At 42.4% G+C, this 25,468-nt stretch overlaps 1 protein-coding gene across 2 annotated transcripts in view; it reads right to left on the bottom strand.

The window, feature by feature from the left end:
• ABL1 (ABL proto-oncogene 1, non-receptor tyrosine kinase) overlaps window positions 1-25,468 on the bottom strand; it is a 137,081-nt gene that overhangs the window by 44,109 nt on the left and 67,504 nt on the right. The window contains exon 1 of one of the 2 annotated variants that reach the window (XM_020875588.2): window positions 5,139-5,337. The exons of the other annotated variant lie outside the window; for it this stretch is intronic. Within the exon in view, the coding sequence (XP_020731247.1) occupies window positions 5,139-5,217 (79 nt within the window). The 5' untranslated portion in view covers window positions 5,218-5,337. Of the gene's footprint in view, window positions 1-5,138; window positions 5,338-25,468 lie in introns of those variants that run through there. 2 annotated transcript variants of the gene reach the window in all.

Raw genomic sequence — 25,468 nt, 5'->3', positions numbered from 1 at the left:
TCCACTCAGGCATCTCTTGCCCCACCCCCCCTGCCCTGCCCTAGCCCCTGACCCCCCCCCTCCTCTCTCACCTTTGTTTACCCCTCTCCTGTCTCAACTTGCCTTCTTGTCTTTGTCTCCCAGTCTGTACCTCCTCCTCCTGTCTGTCTTCTCTATCACCACCACCTGACACAGACAGTATAACAAAGCATCGAAGATGTGGATTAAGAAAGAAGGATTTGAAAACCAGTTTCAGAGAATAACAACCATCAGTATCTGAGGACAAAGTTAAGTCTCTCAAAAGTCAGGAACTAGCAAGCTATTTTTCCAAACGGCTTTGGAACTTCACTAGGCAAGAAACAAGACTGACCATAAGTGATAACTATTAAAGATGGACAAGGAGTACAAGGGACTTCACTGCTTTTGTTACAGGTTTAAAATTTTTCCACTAAAAAAAGTAAAAAACACGAAAATTTCCTGGTGGTCCAGTGGTTAGGATTCTGCACTCTCAATGCCAGATCACCATTACAGAGGAAAAGTTAAATTCTTTCAATGTCTCATCTGATCTTTGGTTCTTGGTTACATATACTTCTGGTTTTATTTTTTTCAGTTTTTTATTGAGATGGAACTGACATACCTCATTGTCTAAATTTAAGGTGTACAACATAGTGATTTGATATATGCACGTATTATGAAATGCTTACCACAGGGAGTCTAGTTAACATCCATCACCACACACAGTTACAAATGACTTTCCTTGTGAAAACTTTTAAGATCTACTCTCTTAAGTCATTTTCAAATATACAATATAGCATTATTAACTACAGTCACCATGCTGTACAATGTTATGCATTTTTCAAACCAACCCATCAATAATTTTTCCTGTTTCTATTTCAGGTCAGTGATTACACTGATAAAACTGTGGTCTGATTTTACAGTAAGGTAAGAGCAGTATGAAAGTTTCAGTTTCCATATGCTTGGAGCTATGGAAATGCATCTCTAGAGATGAGAAGTAAGATGCCAACTCCGGCATCTAATCCTGCCAACAGGATTTTTTTTCTTCCACAATTAAACTATTCACCATGGGAATAAGAAAGGGTCAGAGGAAGAGAAGATAGTCTTCCTTAAAACCAAGGACAGGAAGTATTAATTATAGGCATCAAAGCAAACTTGGAAACAAATTGTTTTCTTAACAAGAAAAACTATCCGTGGGTTTAGTTCAAATTCCATCATCACACTTCAGCCATTACAGCAATTGGCAATGCCAACATTTTAGAGTCTGAAATACTTAAATTACCAACAGCTAACATTTGCTAACATCTTGCTCTGTGCTAGAGTTTAAATGAAACGTCTCATGTGAGTCTCCCAACTCAAGAAAGCAGGGACTATGATGAACCTTATTAGAAACGAGAACACCGAGGCTCAGAGAGCAACATGCCACAGTCCCTTCACTGGCAGGATGGATGACATCCGGGCCAGGCGGGCTGGCTTGGGAGCTGTGTGCTTCCCAGGAGAACGGGACCTCAGCAACATTCTAGCCATAACACTGCCTGGATTTAAGGACATCCCACATGAGCCTCACATCAGTATAAATACATACACTTAGCACTTCACTGGTCTCAAAACTTTCCTGTGACTCATCTCCTGGATTCTCAAAAACAATCCTGGAAGGTGGGCTGGCCAGAGAACGTTTGTTCTCTCGGTCTTAGAGGTAAGAAGGCAGAAAAGTTGAGACATGAAGAAAACTGGGTTCGCCTGACTCCAAATTCAACCGTTTTTCCTACCCAACTGACCTGGGGCCCTTCCTCCTCCTCTCTAGAAACCTCACAGCGTCAGTCTGAGAATGAAGTGAGGATGTCTATGAAGTGCTTGGTGCTAAAGAACTGTCGCCTCATTGATGCGCAACAATTTCAGTGTAACCCCCAAATGAAAAGGACTGACTGGCTTTCTATTTGGTTACAGAAAGAGCTTCAGATTTTTCTTTGTTACTAAACAAGGGAAGTATTTGATGACCTCAGAAGAGAGTATTTAGAAAGAGAGCATGAGCTTCTGGGAGGCAGAAGTTCTAAAAGTGTATCTGTGTGGCTGGCACCACACAAAGCCTCCACCAGAAAGTTAACTGCTGAATAGAAGCGTTTCAAAGTGGGCCCTTAAAATAAATGCTGACAGTTCACAAAGAGTTCACTTCACAGAACCAACACGTCCACATGTTAGATTCATGCACAGTGTACACAAACACAAACACACTAACAAATCAAAGTAAACTGGGGGGTGGGGAAAGAATTCAATTGGCGAATGTTCATGTTTTCTTTCACACCTCTAGGAGAGAGAAGAAATTAATCAGAAAATTCAGTGCTTGAAGTAGACCTAAGAGCTCAATGTGGCCATAAAGGACAGATATATCTATAAACATACATTTTTGCAAAGCTGGAACATGGAGGTTAAATGCTATAAATGCCTATGTGTGCATAAAATGTTTCTAGAAGGATACACAAGAAACTCAAGTGAGGTTTCCGGATGAAGAACAGAATTTCTTCTCACTAACCTTTAAGAATCTTTTAATGATGTATAGCTATTCTAATAAACATTTTAAATTTTACTGCTAAAGGCAGTCATTTTTATCAGTATTAGAAAGAAAGAAAATCCCTAATTCAGGCTTTAGAGTGTTTCTGAAGATACCATTTTAACATCCACAGAGAGTTCCAAGGAGATGAACAGTCATAGCTGATAAAGCATATAGTGGCTAAAACTGGGCTCTTTGGAGCCAGACAGCAAGGGTTCAAGTCCTAGCACCACCACTTGCAGGCTCTGTGACCTTAGACGTGTTTTCTGACTTTCAGATGCATCAAGTTTTCTTCATCTATAAAATGGAAGTAACCAAAGGGCTATCATGAGAAATAAGCAAATAAAATCATATAGTATGCCCGAACAGTGCTTGGAATACAGTAAGCATTTAATAATTGTTGCTTTGGCAGCTAGGCCTAAATAGCAATAGATGCATAATCAAGTTGCATTTATGGCTGAACTTACTCTCAATGGAAAACTTGATCATATTTGATTTTCTTGGTCACTTGGGACACCTGGACCCCCAGTGTGTGTCAATAAACACTGACTGATTGATTTAGGATGTCAGTAAAAACCAAAAGGCTGGATTACTTATCCAGATGTTAGAAATATTTTTTCCCAAGCAGCTAATAGCACATCCAGGCTTTTTCACATCCAGTCTTTAAGAAACAATCACTAAGGTCTGCTAAATTCCCTCAACTACAAAACAATGGTTTCATTTACTTTTTCCAATTAAACGTAACAACGAAAGAAGAAAAACTCAGTAACAGAAAAGAATTCCTAGAGTGATACCTTCCTAGATGGAGGCTTAATGCCAGGTAGTCTGCTGTAATCAGAATTTTTTTTTAAACTTGAGAGTCAACATTATTTCAAGACACATTAGATTTTGTAAACCCTCACCTCCAAAAACAACAACAACTATAATTAAACCATCCAGGTAAGAACTAAATCTACTGTTTACCCCCAGGGAAAACAAAACAATGTCACAACAGTGCTGTGACCTAAACCTTCCTCCATCTCTGCAGCTACAAAAGTCCATTCATCTACTCTGCCTGAAGCATCATCTGCAAAATGGATGGTGATGCCTAACACTAACTCGTTACAGATGTAAATGAGAATGTGCTCAGAATTCTGAGCAACTTGGGAAATAAGCAACATATTAACTGAAGATGATCTTGGCTGCTCACATGCCAACTTCTAGCGACAAATAAACCATCTTCTCTCTCTAAATGCTAGATCTTCTGAGCCCACTCCATCTGGATGTGCCTTCTCCGAGGCGGCGAATATACACGTCTCATGGCAAGAAGCGCCAACTGATTTTGCCTGTACCACTGGTGTTTATGGTTTGAGCTGCGCATGTGACTTCTTGCAGACCCTCAGGTCAAAAAGTTGGAGAGAAAAGAAAAATAGGTGAGACAAATGAACAAGGCCTCCTGTTCATTTCTCCTTCATTTTAAAGAGAAAAACGTTACAACTCCGATGGCATTCCAGCAGCCAGAATTCTACTACTTGTTCTAAAAGGAGCTTTACATTTCTACTCCTATTTTAAGTCCTAAATAAAAAGGACAGACAAATTCATGCAGATTTACATCCCTAAAGTACAATTAACTTTTCTGCTGAAAGCCAACAGTCCGGGGAGAGTCCCCAAGTCAGATAAATTTCCGCTTCATTCTGAAGCTACAAAATGAAGGCCACTCATCATAGTCAATTGTTTGTTTTTTTTTTCCCCAGTTGTCACCTTACTAGGACAGAAAACAAAGACACACAGGAAAGGCGGAAAGGCGGAGGGAGGGAGGGAGGATCAGAGAAGAAAAGGGGAGCAGAATGGGGAGAGGGCAGAAGGGGACCGCCCGGGCTCTGAGGCTTTATGGAAGGAACTTGAAAGAGGTGACCCTCCTCCAAGTGCCCTGGACTCATTCAAAATCTTCCTAAAATACGGTGGAACTTCTCTTCTCTCCCCGCAGAAGTCTTAAGAATTCTTACGACCTCTCGTGGTCCGTAGATAAGATGGAGTGAGTGAGTGAGTGTGTGTGTGTGTGTGGGGGGGGGGGGGGGAATGGTGTAGAAAGATCACTTCAAATTCTGTATCCATAAATGGTAGAGCCATGTTCCCTTTTGTCCACGAGACTTTAATGAAAATCGTCTGTTTCGCAAATACGGGTAGACCTTTTGGACGCGTAATTCCCAATTAACGGTGGAAATCCCACGACGTGGGCTCACGAGGCCCTTCGGGCCTGTTCGCTTTGCTTTCTCCAACTTTCTCGGGGAGACCCTGAAGGCCTGGGGGCCCAGCGGCTCGGCCCTTCCGGCGTGGGATCCCCCCACACCCCCGGGGTTAGTGCGCGCGGGGGTGGGGTGGGGTGGGGTGGGCGCGGCGCCCCGCACCCTCCGGGCTGGCGGCGGCGCCCAGGGGCGGGCGAGGGAACCAGAGAGCGAGAGAGGGCGAGGGAGAAAGGCAGAGGGGAAAGGGGGAGAGGGCGGGCGCCGAGGGAGCGCGCGCGCGCGGCCCGGCGAGGCCTAGGAAGGCAGGCAGGCCAGCCGGCCGGCCGGGCAGCGGACACGCGGCCGCCCTCGGCCTGCTCCCCGGAGCTCACCTTCCAGGTAGCAGCTGGAGGAAGATGAAAGCCCCTTCTTGGATTTGCAGCCCACCAACTTCAGGCAGATCTCCAACATCTTGGCGCGCCGGCGGCGTCGGGGAGCCCGCGCCCCGGGCTGCCCTCCGCGGCGGGCTCAGGCCCGGCTCGCCCGGCTGGCCCCGCGCGCCGCCACGGGCCCCCGCGGCCCCGTCATGCCGCCTGCCCCGCCGCCCCGCCGCCCCGCCGCCCCGCGCCCGCTCCCGGTCTCGGCTCCGGACGCGCCAGTTAACAAAGGGCCCCCGAGCCCGGCCCCGCGAGGCCCGCCCCCGCTGCCTTAACCCTCTGCGCGCCGCGCCCGCATCCAGGGGCTGCCCCTTGTTCCGCCCGGCCCGGGCCGCCGTCCAAAATCGACGCCTCGCGGGTTTCGACGTTAAGGAAAGCGGGGGGGGCGGGGGGGGGTGCTGATTTTAAGCGCGCCAAGTCTTGGTTTTCAGACTTGCGAAGTACTGTCCTGACGTCCCAAGAAAAGACACGGGCAACTATGGCAGGCAAGTCGGGGGAGGGCGGGCCTGCTCAGCATCACTTTTAGGAACCTCCTGCATCACTGGGAGGAGATTCCCCCCCCGCCCCACAACTGCACCGCTGCAGGCCAAGCGAGTTGCACAGGGCGCGGTGCCCTGGCCAACGCCGAGTCCCCTGACTGTTGGTGAATAAGGCAGATTCCCCTGCAGTCATCAGTACTGGTCTCATTTCTATTCGGTGAGCTTACTGTGATTAAGGCCAACTCAGTGGGTGTCTGAGGAGTGAATAATCAGAGAGCTGCCACCCACAGTACAACTACACAAGTTTGCCACACATTTGTCAAGTCATACATCCAGACTAGGAGACAAAGGAGACGTGTGAGTTCAAACACAATGTCTGATTATTAATAAAGGGAATTTAGTCTCCTCCATGAGAACTCATCAGGGGCATGGCCTGCGCCCTTTCTTTAAGAAGCCTCATTTTTGTTCTAGAGAAAACTCCTGTTTGGTGGGTGCCATGGGGGGAGGGGGGAACACATTATTTAAAACCCATTTCACTGCTGTGCTTGGCTCGATAAACATATATAACATATATGTCTATTATATATATAACATATATAACATCACATATAACAATATAAAAAATAATGTGTGACTTGGTACCAAACTGGAAATCTACATCACTGGAATACAGAATCCAGTCATACCAAATAATTTAACAAAATCGGAAATGTTTCAGCAAGTATAGGAAGGAAAAGTTGTCTAAACAGTGTTAGATAACTAAATTGCAACAGGGAGAAAAATCAAGTTAGTGCTGAGATTCTACTACGAGCCAGACTCTTGTAAGAAGCACCCTCCAATCATTACCAAATTGCATGTGCACAACTATTTTGTATGGAAAGCAGAATTATCGTCCTGATTCTTCAGGTGAAAATCTGAAATTCAGAGGAGTCAAGCAGCTCGCCCAAAGTCTGAGCTGGACTACCCCTAGGTCTGCCTGGCTCTAAGGATCAGGCTCCTAACCAGTGGATTATGCAGTCCCTTCTCAACAAAAATAAATCCCAAGTAAATTAAAGCTTCATATATCTTATCTTTGGCTAAATAACTAAGGTTACCATATGTTTCAGTGTAAACCTTCTGAAACAAGAGACCCTGGCTACAGTCATCAGTCCCAGAGGCAAAGCTGGACTCATCTGTGGTCCAACCTATCCTGTAATGACAAAAACCTGGGTATCTTCACTATACTAGGAATGGCTAAGTAACAAGACCTTCACTCAGGTCTGCCAAAACCTGACAGTCCAAGGTTGGACTAGATGTGACTAGTGTGTATCACAGTGTTTCTCAGCCATTATTAATTTTTCAGAGATGTCCTGTCAAATTCTGATTCATATACAAAATGCGTTTTTACTGCAACTAAGTGACCTGTGGTTTGTGTTGTGGTGCCAGGTCAGACCTCATGAGCAGCTGAGAAGACACAGCACTTCCCACTGCCTGGAGACACAGGCCTACAGGGCTACGAGGGGACAGGTGACTGTGGATGCCGTCTGTTGATAGATGCCGGGGGACACTATCATTCTGTCACAGCCCGTGTGTAATGACAGCCAACTGTCACTTGAACCTTTCAAACTCCAAGTATAATGCCAAAAATAAAATCCCAAAGGGTGCCACCAATTCAAATAAGCTGAAAACTACTGTGTTGGTACCTTTTAGAGAGTTCAAGGGCTTTGGATCCGACTATAACAAAGTCTGTCATTATATAGCATTTCAGATGTAATGTGATGGGCTATATTTAAATAGGCACCTTAATGCCAAGAACAGTGGGCATTTTTGCAATTTTAACCATATCCTTGAATTCTGTCAATACAGGCCCAGATATTTGCCTGCATGTGCTATACTTTATATTAAGATGTAAGTTTATTTTAAAAAGCTAATGACTATTCCTAATATTCTGCTCTTGAATCTAAAATGACCGTATCCCTTTAAAATATCTTAAAATGAGTAATGCTTATAAACTGTGTCCAGATCTTTTAAAATAGTTATAAAACCATACATCAACAGGTCTGGGAAAACACTGAATTAGCAGCAATGAACACTGAAAATATTGCCAAGCTGCCCACTACCAAATTAAACTCTGACTATTCTTTCCAGGTCGAGCTTTCGATGCTTTTGAAACTCACAAGTACAAAAAACATTCTGCTACAAGCAGATAGGAGAGCTCCAATCTCCTTACTAGAACAAACAGAGGCCTGAGAAGGATTCCTTCTAAGTAATCTTAAGCCTAAAGGCCATTAACTTAAATTTAAAAAAAAGGAAAACAAATTTAAAGATTGTGAAGTAACTTGTTTGCTACATTGTACTCAGTTTGGGAAAGGAATAACCTTTTAATATGTGCCACAAAGCTTGCAACAATCCTATGGATTTCCTGTAGTTTAACTCCATTTCACAGGTAAGGAAACTGAGGGGTAAGCAGGTAGGAGGACGGGTTAACAGTCTGTCCAGGTTCACACAGCTAGGAAGTAGTAAGGTCTACAGCCCTTGAACTTTCCAAAATGGACATAATTTGTAATTTAAGTGAAAGGTGGATAATTGCAGCAAAGCCAGAGGATGAAATAAAAATAATTAACTATTGAAAAATGTCTTGAAACAGCTGATGGAATTAGAACTATTTAAGAATATTTTAAAATATATTAAGAATAATGAGAAAGAATAAAGGTCCTTCCTTACATTAAAATATGTGATCTGCGCTGTGTTTCTAAAAGTACGGTCCATGGACAACCTATTTTGAATTGCCTAGGGTACTTGTTTAAAATGCAGACTCTCGCTCTCCAGTCTAGACCTACACAATCAGAATATATGTAATGGTGGTATCTTAACATGATCTGAAGATGATCTGCGTGCATACGTAAGTCTGACATGACAACCATTGTTTTGGAAGAAGGAAGAGTTCCTTGTTTTCCCTGGGAATAGGACAAATAGGGATGGATATTTCTAAAATTTATTCATCTGAAAGCAGTTTATGCATTTAAGAAATTGTATAACTCTAAAACAAGTTACCAAATGAGGGCTTTTCTCTGAAAATTTTGGATAAAGAATGAACTTTTTTAAAGTTGGGAGATCAGTCCTTTTTTTTTTTTTTTAAGTAGAGTTGGGAGTGCGGGGTGTGGATAGGCAAGGGCCGACCACAGAAGTTGCTCGTGGGGAGAAAGCAGGATATGGATGCAGGAGGCAGGATGTGGAAGCTCTACCTGGGAGCAGCAGGAGGGGGGTGGGGGTTTAAGGGAGACAGGTGAAATCTGACATGGTGCCTGGTTTGGGACCCCCAGGACCAAATAATCCCAAATCTGACTGATCCCTTCCCTGTTTCCAGCCCAGTTAATAGCTTTAGGAGGAAAGAGCAAAGATCTTGAGGTATGTACATGCTTGCTATTTCACGTGCCAACAGACTACATCCTCTGATTTGCAGACACTGTCCAGTGAGAGCCTGCCAGGCTTCCAAGTGACGGGTCCAACCCACAGGAAAATGTGGCTGAGAAGAACATATCAACCACACCTACTTTTGCCCCTGTAAAGGGCATGCATGCATCTCTTTAAGTACCATAGATTTTCAGTGAGATAACACTGTTTATTGGTCAAGTGTCACAAAGGTCCAGGTACTCTGATGTGGGGGAACTAGGTGAGATAGGAGGCCATGCAGTGAGGCTGAATGAGCTATGACATCACACGACCTTATTCTCAATCTCAGATTTTCCACTCATTGTGGTGGCATGGGCAAGTGACTCAGTTTTCTAGTCTGTAAAACTGTGGGGTGACCTTAAGAGTAGCCATCTCGCTGGGTGATGAAAATTAGAAATAGTGTATGAAAAGTGCCCCATGCAGAGAAGGTGCTCAGTGAGCAGTATTTTTATTTCCAAAAGAGGACTCTCACTGTATCAGGTGATGCTCTGTGTTCCTGCCTAAGTCGTACTGGGACCAAGCTGGGCTAAAATTAACAAATGTGATACATGAAAATGATTCCAGAAAACACAGTCTGAGGGAGTGAAAGCAATCTGGAGGTTTTCCAAGGGACAAGGAAATCAACTTATTTTATTAAGGGAAAGAAACACTAGTTATGGGGTAAGAGCAGCAACCAAGGTTCAGATGTCACAGAGTCCTACCTTTAACTTCTAAAGACAAAGTTTTACAACCACAGCTTGGAGGCAAAACACAAACTCCACACCCCGCATCTTTAGTGAAAGCCTATTTCAGGCCCAGAACTTGAGAACTTGATGTGCAGCCTACACATAGGACTGTCTTTCGCAAAACACACTGTTTTGTTACTCCCTTTGGTGGTTCCAGACCTACAATTCTCAACGGGGGTGGGGTGGAGAGGCACATCTGAACTGCTTTAGGGTAATTACATCCACTTTCTAGAAAATCTCATTCTAGAAAGATTTTACTGTATTTTTATAATTGACAAGTCCAACATTACTATTAAGTGATTTTTCTCCCACAGGAAACTAATATTGATGGTATGCCCTAAATAGTCTTATTTTTATTTTTAATCAAAGTAATAAAAGTACATGGTTAAAAACCAAATAGTACTAAAAGTCATATAATAAAATCAGAAGTCCCCTAACTCTATCCCCTTGTCTGTTTCTCCAAAGGCAGCCTTCTTCAGATTCTTAATATCCTCATATTGTTGTTTCTGGATTCATCAACTTTCCACATGCTATATTAACTGGTTATAGTAGTATCATGCTATCACCATCTCCAATCTCCCATAACAATACAATCACAATTTTTGGTTAAATCAACAACATCAGTGTTGATTATTACGATGACATAAATATTGTTCATTGCTCCACCAATAATATACTGTGAATGTTTTCTTTGTTATATAACTTTGTTTATCCTGGCGATATTATTAGGTTGCAAAACTAATTGCAGTTTTGCACTGTTAACTTTGCCATTTGATATTGGAATACATTCTTAAATATATGTGGTTATTTTATACATCATTTTAATGTGCATTTCTCACTTTTTTTTTTTTGCTAATGACTTATTACTTGCTGTGAATTTTATATTTATTTTAGACTACGGAAATGATTTAGACAAAAAGCAAATTCGGGTGATTTTTCTTATTTGAGCTCAAAGTGAGTCATAAAGCAGCAGAGACAACTTGCAACATCAACAACGCATTTGGCCCAGGAACTGCTAAAGAACGGACAGTGCAGTGGTGCTTCAGGAAGTCTTGCAAAGGAGATGAGAGCCTTGAAGATGAAAAGTGTACTGGCCAGCCATCGGAAGTTAACAACGACCAATTGAGAGCCATCATCGAAGCTGATCCTCTTACAACTACATGAGACGCTGCTGAAGAACTCAACACTGGCCATTCTACTTAAGGTTATTCAGCATTTGAAACAAACTAGAAAGGTGAAAAGGTTCGGTAAGTGGGTGTCTCATGAGCTGACCGCAGATCAAAAAAAAATCGTTTTGAAGTGTTGTCTTCTCTTGTTCCACACAATGGTGAACCATTTCTCAAATGGATTGTAACGTGCAATGAAAAGTGGATTTTATACAACACCCAGCAACGGCCAGGTCAGTGGCTGGACTGAGAAGCTCCAAAGCACTCCCCGAAGCAAACTCACACCCGAAAAAAGGTCATGGTCACTGTTTGGTGGTCTGCTGCCTGTCTGATCCACTACAGCTTTCTGAATCCCAGCGAAACTGTTACATCTGAGAAGCATGCTCAGCAAATTGATGAGATGCACCAAAAACTGCATTGCCTGCAGTTGGCATTGGTCAACAGAAAGGGCCCATGACAATATCCAACCGCACGTGGCACAACCAATGCTTCAAAAGTTGAAAGAGTTGGGCTATGAAGTTTTGCCATGTTCACCTGACCTCTCGCCAACTGACTACCACTTCTTCAAGCATCTTGACAGCTTTTTGCAGGGAAAAATGCTGCCACAACCAGCAGGAGGCAGAAACTGCTTTTCAAGAGTTCGTCAAATGCTGAAGCACAGATTTTTATGCTAAAAGAATAAACAAATTTATTTCCCATTGGAAAAAATGTGTTGATTGTTCCTCTTTTGATTAATAAAGATGTATATTTATAATGATTTAAAATTCATGGTCCAAAACCGCAGTTAACGTTTGCACCAACCTAATAACTGCCTTGATTTTTTTCATTTGATTAGTCTTCTGTATACCTATTACTGTTTTTCCCCAAAACATTTCAAATATCTATGAAACATCTAGTATAATTTTTTCCAAATATTAAAAAATATTTAAAATATCCTCAGTTCTATTTATTGACTCACATCCTCACGTGGCTGGAATTCACCATCCAGTAGCTTCCTGGGAGTGGGGAGAGGTGCTTGTTTGAAAAAAAAATGCCTTTCCACTCCAGTGAGTTTAGCTGGGTATAGAGTTTTAGGTTGAAAATCATTTTCCCTGCTTAATTTTGAAGGCATGTCTCTGCTATCTTCTAGTTCTCAGTTCTGTTGTGTAGAAATATAAATCCACTCTGACTCCTAATCTTTTATATATCACCTGCTTTTGTCTTTGGAAGCTTTTAAGATCTTCTAATATTCTCAGTGTTCTGAGATTTTACAATGAGATGGCTTGGAGTGAGTCTTTCTTCATATATTATGCTGTGCACTCAGGGAGCCAATCCAATTCAAAGATTTAAGTCATTTAACTCCAGAAAATACTCACTTCATTGAGTTCTGAGATTTTTTTGATGTTTACTGTTTCCTAAATTCTCCTCCATTTGCTCTCAGTTCTCTCTTTCTGGAAGTCCTGCCAGATGGATACTAAAGCCCCGGGACTGAGCTTCTAACCATCTTATCTGTTCTTTTTGTTGTCTAAGTCTTAGTCTTATGTTTTGCTTTCTGAGAGAGACTATTTTCCAAGTCTCCTGTACAGTTCTTCTGAACTCTTCTTCTGTTTCCTACATTGTCTTTATTTCCACCATGTTCCCTTCCTCTGTGAATTTCTTTTACCCTTTATCTATCACATAGAGACTTTTAATTTGGCTGTCCAGTCATTATACATGGGAGAGGAACTAAAAAGTATGCACCAAAAGGGTACAACATGTGGACTTAAATAAAGGGAGGTGGTGAGCTTACTCTTCCATTGAGAGAATGCCCAAATGAGCTTTTCTCTGAGACCATTCAATTTTGTTTTTGTTTTTTTTCTAGAAAAGATTCTTTCCATCTCTTCTCCGTTAGGAAGAGGGCTAAGAATCTCATTATTCAGTATGCAGACTCAAAAAAGAATCTGCTCTTGCCCACCCCACTGGTTTCAGCCTGATGGTGTACCCACACCTCTGCTGGGGGTAATACCCCAGAGTCTGGAGCCTTTGTAGGACAATTTCTCAATAATACTTCTAGTCTCATGAAAGTGGTCATCTGGCTGTACAGGAAGGGGGAGGGGTATGAAGAACCTAAAAACTCCTTTATAGGCTTTCAACTGATCCCCTTGGTTTCAGTTAAGGGCCTCGCCACCCCCTGCTTTTTGTAGTATTGAAGACTCCAATTTCTGATTTGTGTCTCTCTCAGAAGAGGTTAGGCTTTAGTTTCTTTAATTCTGCTAGGTCTATTACAACTGTTTATTTTTGTTTTAAATATATGGATTTCTTTATTTTTTATTAATGAGTTTATTCATTTATTTTTGGCTGTGCTAGGTCTCCACTGCGGTACTTCTCATTGTGGTGACTTCTCTTGTTCTGAAACACAGGCTTTAGGCACGAGAGCGTCAACAGCTGCAGCATGTGGGCTCAGCAGTTGTGGCTTGTGGGCTTTGCTGCTTTGTGGCATGTGGAACCTTTCCCCAGCCAGGGATCGAACCTGTGTCCTCTGCACTGGCAGGGGGATTCTTATCCATTGTACCACCAGGGAAGTCCTATTACCATGCTCTTGACTGCCTTCCATTTTCAAAAAACATTTTTGCCTTTCTTATCTGCTTTTATTATTGGGTTCTTTTTGTCCTTATACATTTTCACTTAAAAAAAAAAAAGAAATCATTTTACTGCTGTTCCAGTTGGGCTTGGGGGAGGTAGCAGAAATGAAAACAGCTCTGCAAACTTTAATCATTTTCAATCAGAGTCCCATTTGACCATTTTACAGATGACAAAACTGAGGCAGGTTAAACAACTTGACAAGGTCTCAGAGCCAGTTAGTGGCAGAGCCAGGGAAAGAGCCTGGATCTCTGAGTTACCTTGCTAGACTTTTTCCATTATATGACACCCACGAGGTACCCATAATCAAGAGATGACAGGCTAATTTTAGGATATGAGGCTGAAAAAGTATTTAAAATTTGTTGCAAGCTACAGCTCTCAAATCTTAATATTGCTGGTAATGAAGAAACAATCAAATCCTGAATTCTTAAATCCAGTCACATAACTTTAAATTATAAACAGATACGTTATTAAACAGAAATAGTTTGGGATAGTCTTATTAAACTCTAAGTGCCTGAATTCAATTTAAAGAGGTTTCGCATGATTTCATGAATTGTCTTTGTCCCTTTCATTTTGGTTAACTTTTAAAATAAATGCTACAGAATTTTATTTTAAATCGTGGAAAGTCTTGTTTATTTTTAATCAGAATATTGAAAAAAGATTGAGAAATCTACAATACAAATAAAAAAGAGCAATGTTGCCGAAATCTAAAGGCTTCAAACTATTTTCTTTATAATAAAGTAAATTTAAGCTCCCTTAAGTAGAACTGGTTGAAAAAAGAAAAGCCCAAGTGCTCGTTATTTATAAACAGTAATCCCTTTATTTTCAAACACTAGCACTGCTTTTGGCTTTTATAGTTTTGTTCTGTCTGAACTGGAAAATCAATGGTTAATCTTTTTCCTCTCTTTCTCTAAGACTAAAAGAATCTGCGAAAGCAGCAGACCAGGCCTAGGGGATCACGTTACTTTGGGGGTGGGGGGAAGGAGGCAGCTGGAGGGGAGTGTAGAGAAAAGGGCCAGAAGGGAAAGAAAACAAGTTGTCTGAACCTCCCCACAGTGTAGGACCCAGCAGGGATTAGGAGGTCCGTGGAGGAGCCCGTGTTTATCCAAGTTATCTCTGGGGCAGCTGAAACGGGCTGTGAAAGTATGGGCTCCCTTGATATTAAAACCTTCTCAGCACCAGAGCTGCACCCGGGAAAGCGGATTTCTTCGTAATTGTTACCAAGGCCTGAAAACCTAGAAGGAAGCGCTCAGAGAGTGTTAATGTTTGTTTCTTTCGAACATTCAGTACCAATTTGTTTTGTTGTCAAGGTTTTAAACATACAAAGGACAAACGGATTCAGAAGATTTCTTCCCTACACTTGTTAGAAATTACTGCTGTCCTTAGAGAAGCAATGACATCTCTAAACGAAACACTGCTGCTCTTTTTCCTCCTAAAGAGACAGATCTGGCATATTAATACAGAACTACATAGTAACCAGAGAAGAACAGCTACAGTTAACATTGGAGAAACTGCTCACTAAACGGCACTGCCGGTGGGGGGCGGGGGGAAGAGCCACTTTAAAAGCTACAAAGCAAAGTTGACCTGGCAGAGGCTGTCCTCTTGTCTGCCACCTTCCTACCACTGGTATATAAAATCTATATTCAGTAAAGCAGCTCCAGAACTATATTTGATCACTAGGGTATCTTTACATTCTCTAAGTAATAATAATTCATATTTAATATTTATGGCTACTTCACCATTAAGAATGAAACTGTGAAGAAAGCTGAGCTCCGAAATTGATGCTTTTGAACTGTGGTGTTGGAGAAGACTCTTGAGAGTCCCTTGCACAGCAAGGAGATCCAACCAGTCCATCCTAAAGGAGATCAGTCCTGGGTGTCCATTGGAAGGACTGATGCTGAAGCTGAAACTCCCAATACTTTGGCTACCTCATGCGAAGAGCTGACTCATCAGGAAAAGACCCTGCTGCTGGGAGGGATTGGAGGCAGGAGGAGAAGGGGACGACAGAGGATGAGATGGCTGGATGGCATCACCGACTCGATGGGTGTGAGTTTGAGTAAACTCTGGGAGTTAGCGATGGACAAGGAGGCTTGGTGTGCTGCGATTCACGGGGTCGCAAAGAGCCGGACACGACTGAGCGACTGAACTGACTGACTGACTGACTGACTGACACCATTAAGAACAATTCTAAAACAATAGGAAATTAGCTCCTCCAAAAGGTTTAGGCCAATAACGGCATATCAACTAGACTTTCTTTGATGAAAAAGTCATGGGAATCCCACACAGACTAGTTATAGGAACCGCCAAGCCCAACAATGGCCCCTAACATCTGTTCTCTCTCACCCTCAACCTCTAAGTTTTAGATGGACATATGGCTCCTAGTCCCTCTTGTACCTAATCATTACCACGTAACTAAGTTTTAGCTGGAATCAAGATTGGCAGGAGAAACATCAATAACCTCAGACACGCAGATCTGATACGCAGATACCACCCTTATGGAAGAAAGCGAAGAAGAACTAAACAGACTCTTGATGAAAGTGAAAGAGGAGAGTTGGTTTAAAACTCAACATTCGGAAAACTAACATCATGGCATCCAGTCCCATCACTTCATGGCAAATAGATGGGAAAACAATGGAAACAGTGAGAGACTTATTTTTGGGGGGGTCTCCAAAATCACTGCAGATGGTGACCAGAGTCATGAAATTAAAAGACACTTTCTCCTTGTAAGAAAAGCTATGACTAACCTAGACAGCATATTAAAAAGCAGAGATATTACTTTGTCAACAAAGATCCATCTAGTCAAAGTTATGGTTTTCCAAGTAGTCATGTATGAATGTGAGAGTTGGACTTTAAAGAAAGCTGAGTGCCGAAGAACTGATGCTTTTGAACTGTGGTGTTGGAGAAGACTCTTGAGAGTCCCTTGGACTGCAAGGAGATCCAACCAGTCAATTATAAAGGAAATCAACCCTGAATATTCATTGGAAGGACTGATGCTGAAGCTGAAGTTCCAATACTTTGGCCACCTGATGTGAAGAACTGACTCATTGGAAAAGACCCTGATGCTGAGGAATATTGAAGGCGGGAGGAGAAGGGGATGACAGAGGATGAGATGGTTGGATGGCATCACCAACTCGATGGAGATGAGTTTGAGCAAGTTCTGGGAGTTGGTGATGGATAGGGAGGCCTGGCATGCTGCAGTGCATGGGGTCGCAAAGAGTTGGACACGACTGAGAGACTGAACTGAAGTTTTAACCAATGATACGGGAATCAGAGGGATTCCCAGGTGGTGCTGGTGGGAAAGAACCCGCCTACCAATGCAGGAGATGTAAGAGACTGTAGGTTCGACCCTTGGGTCAGGAAAATTCCCTGGAGGAGGAAATGGCACCCCACTCTAGTATTCTTGCCAGGAGAATCCCACAGACAGAGGAGCCTGGCAGGCTACAGTTCATGGGGTCACAAAGAGTCAGACATGAATGAGCCTCTGAGCAACATGGCAAGCAGAAACGATGCATGTAACCTCTGGGCCAGGTTCTTAAAAGGAATGAGAACAGCTTCCCTCGCTTTTCTACTTCCCACTGCAAGGGGACAGGCTAGCTGGAGTGGTCGTTTGGATCATGAAGTAGAATCTACACCTTAAAAGTAACAAGACAGAAGGTGTCTGAATCTGTGGAATCCTCATACACATGCAGGACTGTTAATGCCAGACTGTTACAGAAGCCAGAAATAAACATGCAGTTGTTTAAACCACTGGTATTCTGTGTCTGTACAACAGCCATTTAGTCTTTACTGTAATACTAAAAGACCAGTTCTAACTCCTATAAATCTAAGAATTTTCCAAATCAACTGTTTCTTTTCTTTATCTAGCAAAAACTGTTAATCAGAGAGCAAGCATTTGAAATTGCCCTATAACCTTTAGAAAATGAAAGTGTTTTAAATAATCGCTGTGAAAAATACAGTCCAGTGTTCATCTCATAGCAAAGACTCAAATATTACACATTAACTGTTATTACTAGTATTTAACTGTCCCTTTCACTTTCCACAGTCTCTGGTACTGGTATGAGGAAGATTAAAAGATTCTCTGTTCTATGATATATCTGAGAAAGAATTTGTATCCAGAATACAGAGAACTCAACACTCAATAAGATAGTAAGCAAACCAAATAAAAAATGGATACAAGATTTAAATTGGAGTGTCACCAAAAAAGAAATATGAATTGCTAATAAGCACATGAAAAGAGGCTCAGCATCATGAGGTATTCTAGAAATAGAAACTAAAAACACAATGAGGTACTTTTTCATAGCCACCCAAATAACTATGATCAAAAAGAGACAAAATCAAGTGCTGGTGAGAATGTGGAGAAACTAGAAGCCTGGCGTGCTGTAGTCCATGGGGTTGCAAAGAGTCAGGCATGACTGAGCAACTGAACAACTGTTACAACACTGCTGGTGGGAACATAAAATGGTAGAGCCCTACTATAGAAAATACTTTGGCAGTTTCTTAAAAAGTTAAACATAAATTTACTATAAGACCCCCAAATCTCTACTATTAGGAATCTACCCTAGAGGAATGAAACCATATCCACACATGAATGCCCACAGTAGCATTGTTCGTAACGGTCAAAAACTGGAAACAATCCAAATTTCAATCAACTGATGAATTAAACAAAATGTATATCCAAAGAATGGAGTAATATTCAGTAACAAAAGGGAACGAAGTGCTACAATCGAAATGGCAAGTCACTCCAGTATTTTTGCCTGGGAAGTCCCATGGACAGAGGAGCCTGGTGGGCTACAGTCCATGAGGTCACAAAAGAGTCGGACACTGCGGAGCCACTCAACAACAACAACAAAGAACAGACAAACCTCAAAAACACACTGTGATGTGAAAGAAGCCAGTCACAAAGATCATATACTGTATGATTCCATTTATATGAAATGTGCAGAAAAGGCAAATCTACAGAGACAGAAAGCAGATCTATCGGTTGCCTGGGGATAGGGGTGGGACTGACTGCAAGGGGGCACAAGGGATCTCTCTGGGATGATGGAAATGTTCTAAAGCTGGACTGTGGTAATGGCTGCACACTCTATAAATCTACTAGAGATCACTGAATTGTACACTAAAATGGTAAATTTTATAGCATGTAAATCTTACCTCAAAAAAATGTTAATAAAAAAGAAAAAAAGCAATGTGTTCTATGATTGTGACTCCATTTCCTAATTGGATAGCATACAGAGGGTGAGAAAGCCTGGCCGCTCAGTTCCAAGCTGTGAACCTAAAAAGACCACACTGCGTGTTGTGGGTATGTAGCATTGCATTTCAAAATGCTTCTAATGAGAGCCCCATTCCCAGAGAGTAAACGTGAAACAACTCCACCCAGCCTTGATACCTATACTGTCTCCTGGCATATTCCTGGCTAAGGAGTGTATATGAAGGGGAGGACTGGATATACAACTAAGATGATTAAGAACCTGGGTGGGAGTGGGGGGTACAGCACAGGTTGATTAAAAACAACCTGGCACATCAAAGACTGAAATTGAAATGCACAGAAACACATCTCCCGTTCATAAGAAGCACTTGGACATGCTCACGAGTCCCTGCAGCTTTCTAGCCTTCACCTTCACAGAGACCTGCAGGGATGTGACTTTTGAGTTCCCAAATATGCTCCTTGGCACCACTCATCTTCTGGACACACAGTCCAAACCATTGAACTTCTCATAGAAACCGAGAATCATGGTAAATTAGCTGAGATCAGAATGTTAAGAAGAATATTTAAGATCTATTGTAGGAAAATGTCTAGGTAATAAATATTATGTTTCCAAAGTCCAAAGAGAAGGAGAAGCAACCAATTAAATCCTGAAATTAATTAGAAAGGGATATTTCATGAGTCTGAAGTTTCTGACAAACAAAGGAACTGCAAAAGTTAATCAGTCAATAATTCTCAATACTGTCCAGACTTCTCCTTTACTTTTTCTCATCAAATCTCCAAAATGACTCAAGGGAGAGAATACTCTGGTGGTCCAGTGGTTAGGACTCTGAGCTTCCACTGCAGGGGGCACGGGTTCCATTCCTGGTCTGGGAACTAAGATCCCACAGGCCTTGCAGTGCAGCAAAAAAAACAAAAACAAAACTCAAGGGAAGTACGGAGGAAAGACTGTATTCCCGATGAAGCCACAGTGACTAAAGCCCAGAGTGAAGGAATCTCACAAGAGGGACTCAAGAAGCCAGCATGCTCTGAGGCCAAGATTCCACCAATAACCCAAATGCACCTAGTATAATGGATCCATGGATAATGCCATGCATGCCTGGCGAAACAGAGGTCACATCAGACTAGAATAAGAGACAGTTCCTGCTTTGAAGAGAACTGGGTATTTATCTTCACTTCTCGATCCTTGTCTGACTCTTGGTTTAGCTCTCATAAAACTCTTATTACTTGTCAATCAAAGATTTGACTTGTCATCAGAGATTTGAGAATGGGCTGCTCATTCAACAAACGTTACAGAGCCAGTGGTGATGAAGATGATAAAAAGGAAGAAGACACACTTCCAGGCTTCTCAACATGCTTGGTCTTGAGAGAGACATGGGAAAGAGAGAGGAGCAGACACTGAAACAAGGAATTAAAAGGTTGTGGTTTGTTGGACACTAAGTCGTGTCCGACTCGTGTGACGCCATGGACTGTAGCCCACCAGGCTCCTCTCTCTGTGGGATTGTCCAGGCAAGAATACTGGAGTGGGCAGGCATTTCATTCACCGGGGGCTTTTCCTGACCCAGGGATCGAACCCGGATCTCCTGCATTGCAGGCGGTCTCCTGCACTGCATGTGGATTCCTTACCAACTGAGCCATCTTTCAGTTAGAAAATTTCAATAATAAGTATATGCATAATAGCTACAGGAGCCCAGAAGAAGTGGCTAATTCTGTCTAGAAGTGAAGTGAAAGTCGCTCAGTCATGTCTGACTCTTTGCGACCCCAGGGACTATACAGTCCACAGAATTCTCTAGGCCAGAATACTGGAGTGGGAAGCCTTTCCCTTCTCCAGGGGGGCTTCCCAATCCAGGGATTGAACCCAGGTTTCCCACATTGAGGGCAGACTCTTTACCAGCTGAGCCACCACGGAAGCCCAAGAATCCTGGAGGGGGCGGCCTGTCCCTTCTCCAGTGGATCTTCCCGACCCAGGAAGATCCTAGAATTCTGCCTAGAGATGTCGGGAAAGGTTTTCCAGGGGAGAAACCAGCAGTACAGTACCATTTCCTTTCAGAATACAGAAATCAACTAAAAGCATGCAAGTGGCCCACACATATGTGTTGAATTGATTCTCCACAGAGGTAGTACAAAGGCAGTTCAGTGGGGATAGGATGGTCTTTTGAACAAATGGAGCTGGAACACCGTGCCATCCATGTGCAAAATGATGACACTTGGTCAATATGCACCATAAATGCTAAATGAAAACTTACAAAACTTCTAGAAGAATATCTTTGTGACCTTGGTGTCAGCAAAAATTTTTTAGATACAATACAAAAAGCATAAACCTTAAGAGAAATAACTGATAAACTGAACTCTATCAAAATTAAAAATTTCTGCTCTTCTAAAGACACTCTTGAGAGAATGAAAAGGATAAGACTGGGAGAAAATGCCAAGTGCTGGTAAAAATGTGGAGCAACTGGTGTGAACTGCTGATGGGGAATGCAAAATAACACATTCATGTCGTAAAACAGTTTGGCAGTTTCTCAAAAGTTAAGCATACCCTTAACATATGGCCTACTGATTCCATTCCTAATTATTTAATCAAGAGAAATGAAAACTAATGTTCACACAAAAACCAGTATGTGAATTTACATACAGTATAGTCGCTTTATTCATAACCATCAAAAACTGGAAACTCAAATGTCCTTCAACAGCTGAATGGATAAACACACTGCCACACCATCACACAACAGAACACTACTCAGCAATAAAAAGGAATGAACCATGTTGAGTACACGCAATAACACAGATGAATCTTAAATGTATTCTGACTCATAATTCTTTTTATGATATCCTATCACAGACAAAACTTCAGGAAAGAAAACTGAAAAGTGGTTTCTGGGGCTGGGAGGATATGTTGACAACCAAAGGAATCAGGACTGGAGGCATGGGTGATGGGACAGTTCTAGATCTCAAGGGTGGTGGGAGTTTTATGACCATGTGTGCTGGGATTAGTCGCTTCAGTCTTATGACCATGTGTGCTGGGATTAGTTGCTTCAGTCGTGTTCGACTCTGTGCGAACCCAAGGACTGTAGCCCACCAGGCTCCTCTGTCCATGGGATTCTCCAGGCAAGAATACTGGAGTGGGTTAACATGTCCATTCCAGGGAATCTTCCCGACCCGGGGATCGAACCAGCGTCTTCTGCATCTCCTGCATTGCAGGTGGATTTTTTACTCCTGAGCCACCAGGGAAGCCCTACATGACTATAAGCACTGTCAAAACTCAAAACTCTAAAAGGGGCAAATTTTACTGTAGGTAAATCATACCTCAGTAAAAACATGTCTTTCTTCCTTCGGGGGATCCACTCACTGCCAGGGAGCAGCTTGGTGCTTCCCTGTGAATAACACCTCTCAGCTGTGAAAGGGCCCTGCATTACTGGACTTGATTTGGCTGGTGAGAATTACATTAGTGGAACTATAAGAGTGGTCCTGGAGGGGTGAGAACAGTCTATACCATTTGGTTTCTTTGCCTTTGTTCCTTCTACCTACAAGACTCAAAGATGAATATATATCAGAAGTACACGCAGCACTGATAAGCAACTTTATCCACTGTCATGCCAGGTGGCAGAAATCCATGCTGAAGGGATGGATTTCTCTAATGCAAACCTCTTTGCACCTGGATGGGAAGGCACTGGTGACCACAGGGGAGAGGTAGCTGTGGCGGATGGACAGAAGCCCTGCAGGACAGTGGGGCCTTGGGTTCTGGAGGTTTATGTAAGGCTCGAGAAGGCACTTCGCCAGCTCTGAGCCTCAATCACCTGCAAAATGAAGGCTGTACCACATGGCTGTTGTGATATGTCCAGGTTCTTGGTCGATAAGCTGATTCAAGGTCTAAGGTAAATCTTTCTGCTTCTCCTTGTCAAGGGCTTTTTAAAAATGATCACAGACATCTTCCTGACCAGGATGAGTAAGTTTGCTAACTTACAAATGCCAGCACTGTACCCAAAGACTGGCTTTCCTTATCGAGACCATGCCCACAGCCAGTCAATCTTCATAGATGAACTTAGGAGCCTTGGGGCCACAGGACAATGAAGGGCAGGTCTCCAGCAAATCACATCAGAAGTGTGGATGGTCAGCCCTGGCTGGCTAAAACTGATTCCTATCTCAACACTTCCAGAGCAAGTGAGCCAGAAAGCTTTATGAAAAACAGTGTCCAGAGCCCTGGGTGTTCAACTTCCTGCTGGTAAGGTGTACAAAGACGAGGATGGGGTGGGGCTGACCAGGTTTGCACAGTCTCCTAAGGATTGAAGGAACTGTTTAATTAATTCCGCAGCTTTCCACTCTTTAAGGCGACAAAACTGCCTTTAACTTTGTCCTATAGTTGTGAGCTCCTGACTCTGCCTGCTGCTGTTGCTGCTAAGTCACTTCAGTCGTGTCCGACTCTGTGCAACCCCATAGACGGCAGCCCACCAGGCTCTGCCGTCCCTGGGATTCTCCAGGCAGGAACACTGGAGTGGGTTGCCATTTCCTTCTCCAGTGCATGAAAGTGAAAAGTGAAAGTGAAGTCGCTTAGTCGTGTCCGACCCTTTGCGATCCCATGGACTGCAGCCTACCAGGCTCCTCCGTCCATGGGATTTTCCAGGCAAGAGTACTAGGGTTTGCATATCTGATTCCTGAGTCTCAAAAAGCCCCATAAGGGAAATTTGACAATATTCAATATCTACCAAAACTATAAATTTATTTACCCTTTGACCCAGCGATTATATCTTGGGGGATTTACTCTATAGACTTAGCCACCCATACACACACACACACACACACACACACGAGTGGATGCAAATATACACATATTCATTCAAATATACATATATTCATTGTAGATTGTTTAAATAGCAAGAATCCATCATTAAGTTAAATAAACTTTGGTCTCAGCCTTCAAAATGGGGTACATTTATGCCTGGATGAGGGTACACGTTAGCTTTCCAAAAAATATACAAGTATTTATTTTAAAAGGAATCAAAAAAATAAATAAAAAGGAGTCAACTTTCAGAGCTTCAATTTCACACATTAGCCTTTCTACAACTGATCTGCCTAAGAACTCCTCTGTCTGACTAATGTTTCTCTCATAATGACCCCTCACTTTCCCCATGAAGGGGAAAAATAGCTCTCGTAAGTCCACGGGTTTAAAAATTCCTGGTCATAAACCATGGGACAATCTGAGAATATATATCTTTAGGCAGGAAGTTGGTTTTCTTTAAAAAAAATTTTTTTTTTAATTTTGTATTTGAGTGCAGTGGTTTAACAATTCTTTTCTTTTCTTTTCATTAAGAGATAAATATTAAATATTCTGCAAATGTTTATGGAGTACCTACTAAGAGCTAGGTACTGTCCTCCACTCCAGGGTTACAACAGCTAGAATACAGGGGAAAAGAATCCCTGCCCCTTGACAGTTCACATTCCAGGGTGGGGGTGGTGGTAGAGGCAGACAGACAACAAAATAAACTAGTAAATTATAGACTACATAGAGGGTAGAGACCACAAAAGAGGGCTTCCCTGGTGGTTCAGTGGTGAAGAATCCGCCTGCCAAAGCAGAAGACATGGGTTCGATCCCTGGTAAGGGAAGATCCCACATGCCATGCAGCAACAGAACCCAACGACTGAGCCTGTGCTCTGGAGCCAGGGAACTGCAACGACTGAGCCCACAGCAATTACTAAAGCCTGTGTGCCCTAGAGCCCGTGCTCCAAAACAAGAGAAGCCACGGCAATGAGAAGCCCGTGTACCTTGGCTGGAGAGTGGCCCCCGCCCCCAACAACTAGAGAAAAAGCCCATGTAGCAATGAAGACCCACACAGCCAAAAAATAAATCAAAAACAAACAAAACACTAAGGAAATAAAGCAGGTAATAGGGGTGGGGATGCTGAGGTTGAAGAGTAGGGATTGAGAGGAAAATTTTAAATAAAGTGGTTAGGAAAACCATCACTGGAGATGACAATTGAGCAAAGACCCAAAGGAGATAGCATGAACTACGGGGGAAGCACTTTCCTAGCCCAGGGAACAGAAAGTACAGTCAGTGGGGCAGGGAGGATGATTGGGGAAGGTTCGAGGAAGGGCAAAGATCCCACAAATTTTTCATTGCATTTTCACTTCCATTCAGTTCCAAATACTTAAGAATTTCACTTTTGATTTTTTTTTTTCTTTGACTCATGGTTTTACTTTTGTGTGTCATTTCATTTGCAAATAGTTGAAAGCTCTTCCAGATATCTTCCTGTTATTGATTCCTCATTTAACTCCACTGTGGTCAGAGATCATACTTTCCATGAATTGAATCAACTTACATGTATTGAGACTTTTTAAATGGCCCAGAAAATGACTTATCTTGGTAACAGTTTCATGTGCACTTGAAAAGAATGTGTATTCTCCTGTTTGGAGGTGGGGCCAGAGTGTTCTATAAACATAAATTAAACCAAGATAATTGTTTTTATTGTTCAAACCTCCCATATCTTTATTGATTTTCTGTCTATGTGTTCCATCAACTGAGTGAGAAGTGTTAAAATCTTCAAATATAATTGTGGATTTCTCCTTGAAGTTCTATCAGTTTTTGAGTCATGTATTTTGAATCTCTAATACATATATGAACAGTTAGGATTATAGATTCTTATTAGACTCACCTCTTTATTATTGTGAAATGACTCTCTTTACCCTTGGT

Source organism: Odocoileus virginianus, chromosome 2 (assembly GCF_023699985.2).
Source record: "Odocoileus virginianus isolate 20LAN1187 ecotype Illinois chromosome 2, Ovbor_1.2, whole genome shotgun sequence".
NCBI classification, from domain to species: domain Eukaryota; kingdom Metazoa; phylum Chordata; class Mammalia; order Artiodactyla; family Cervidae; genus Odocoileus; species Odocoileus virginianus.
Note: the sequence above shows the minus strand (reverse complement) of the source record. Positions and strands in the feature narration are given on the sequence as shown.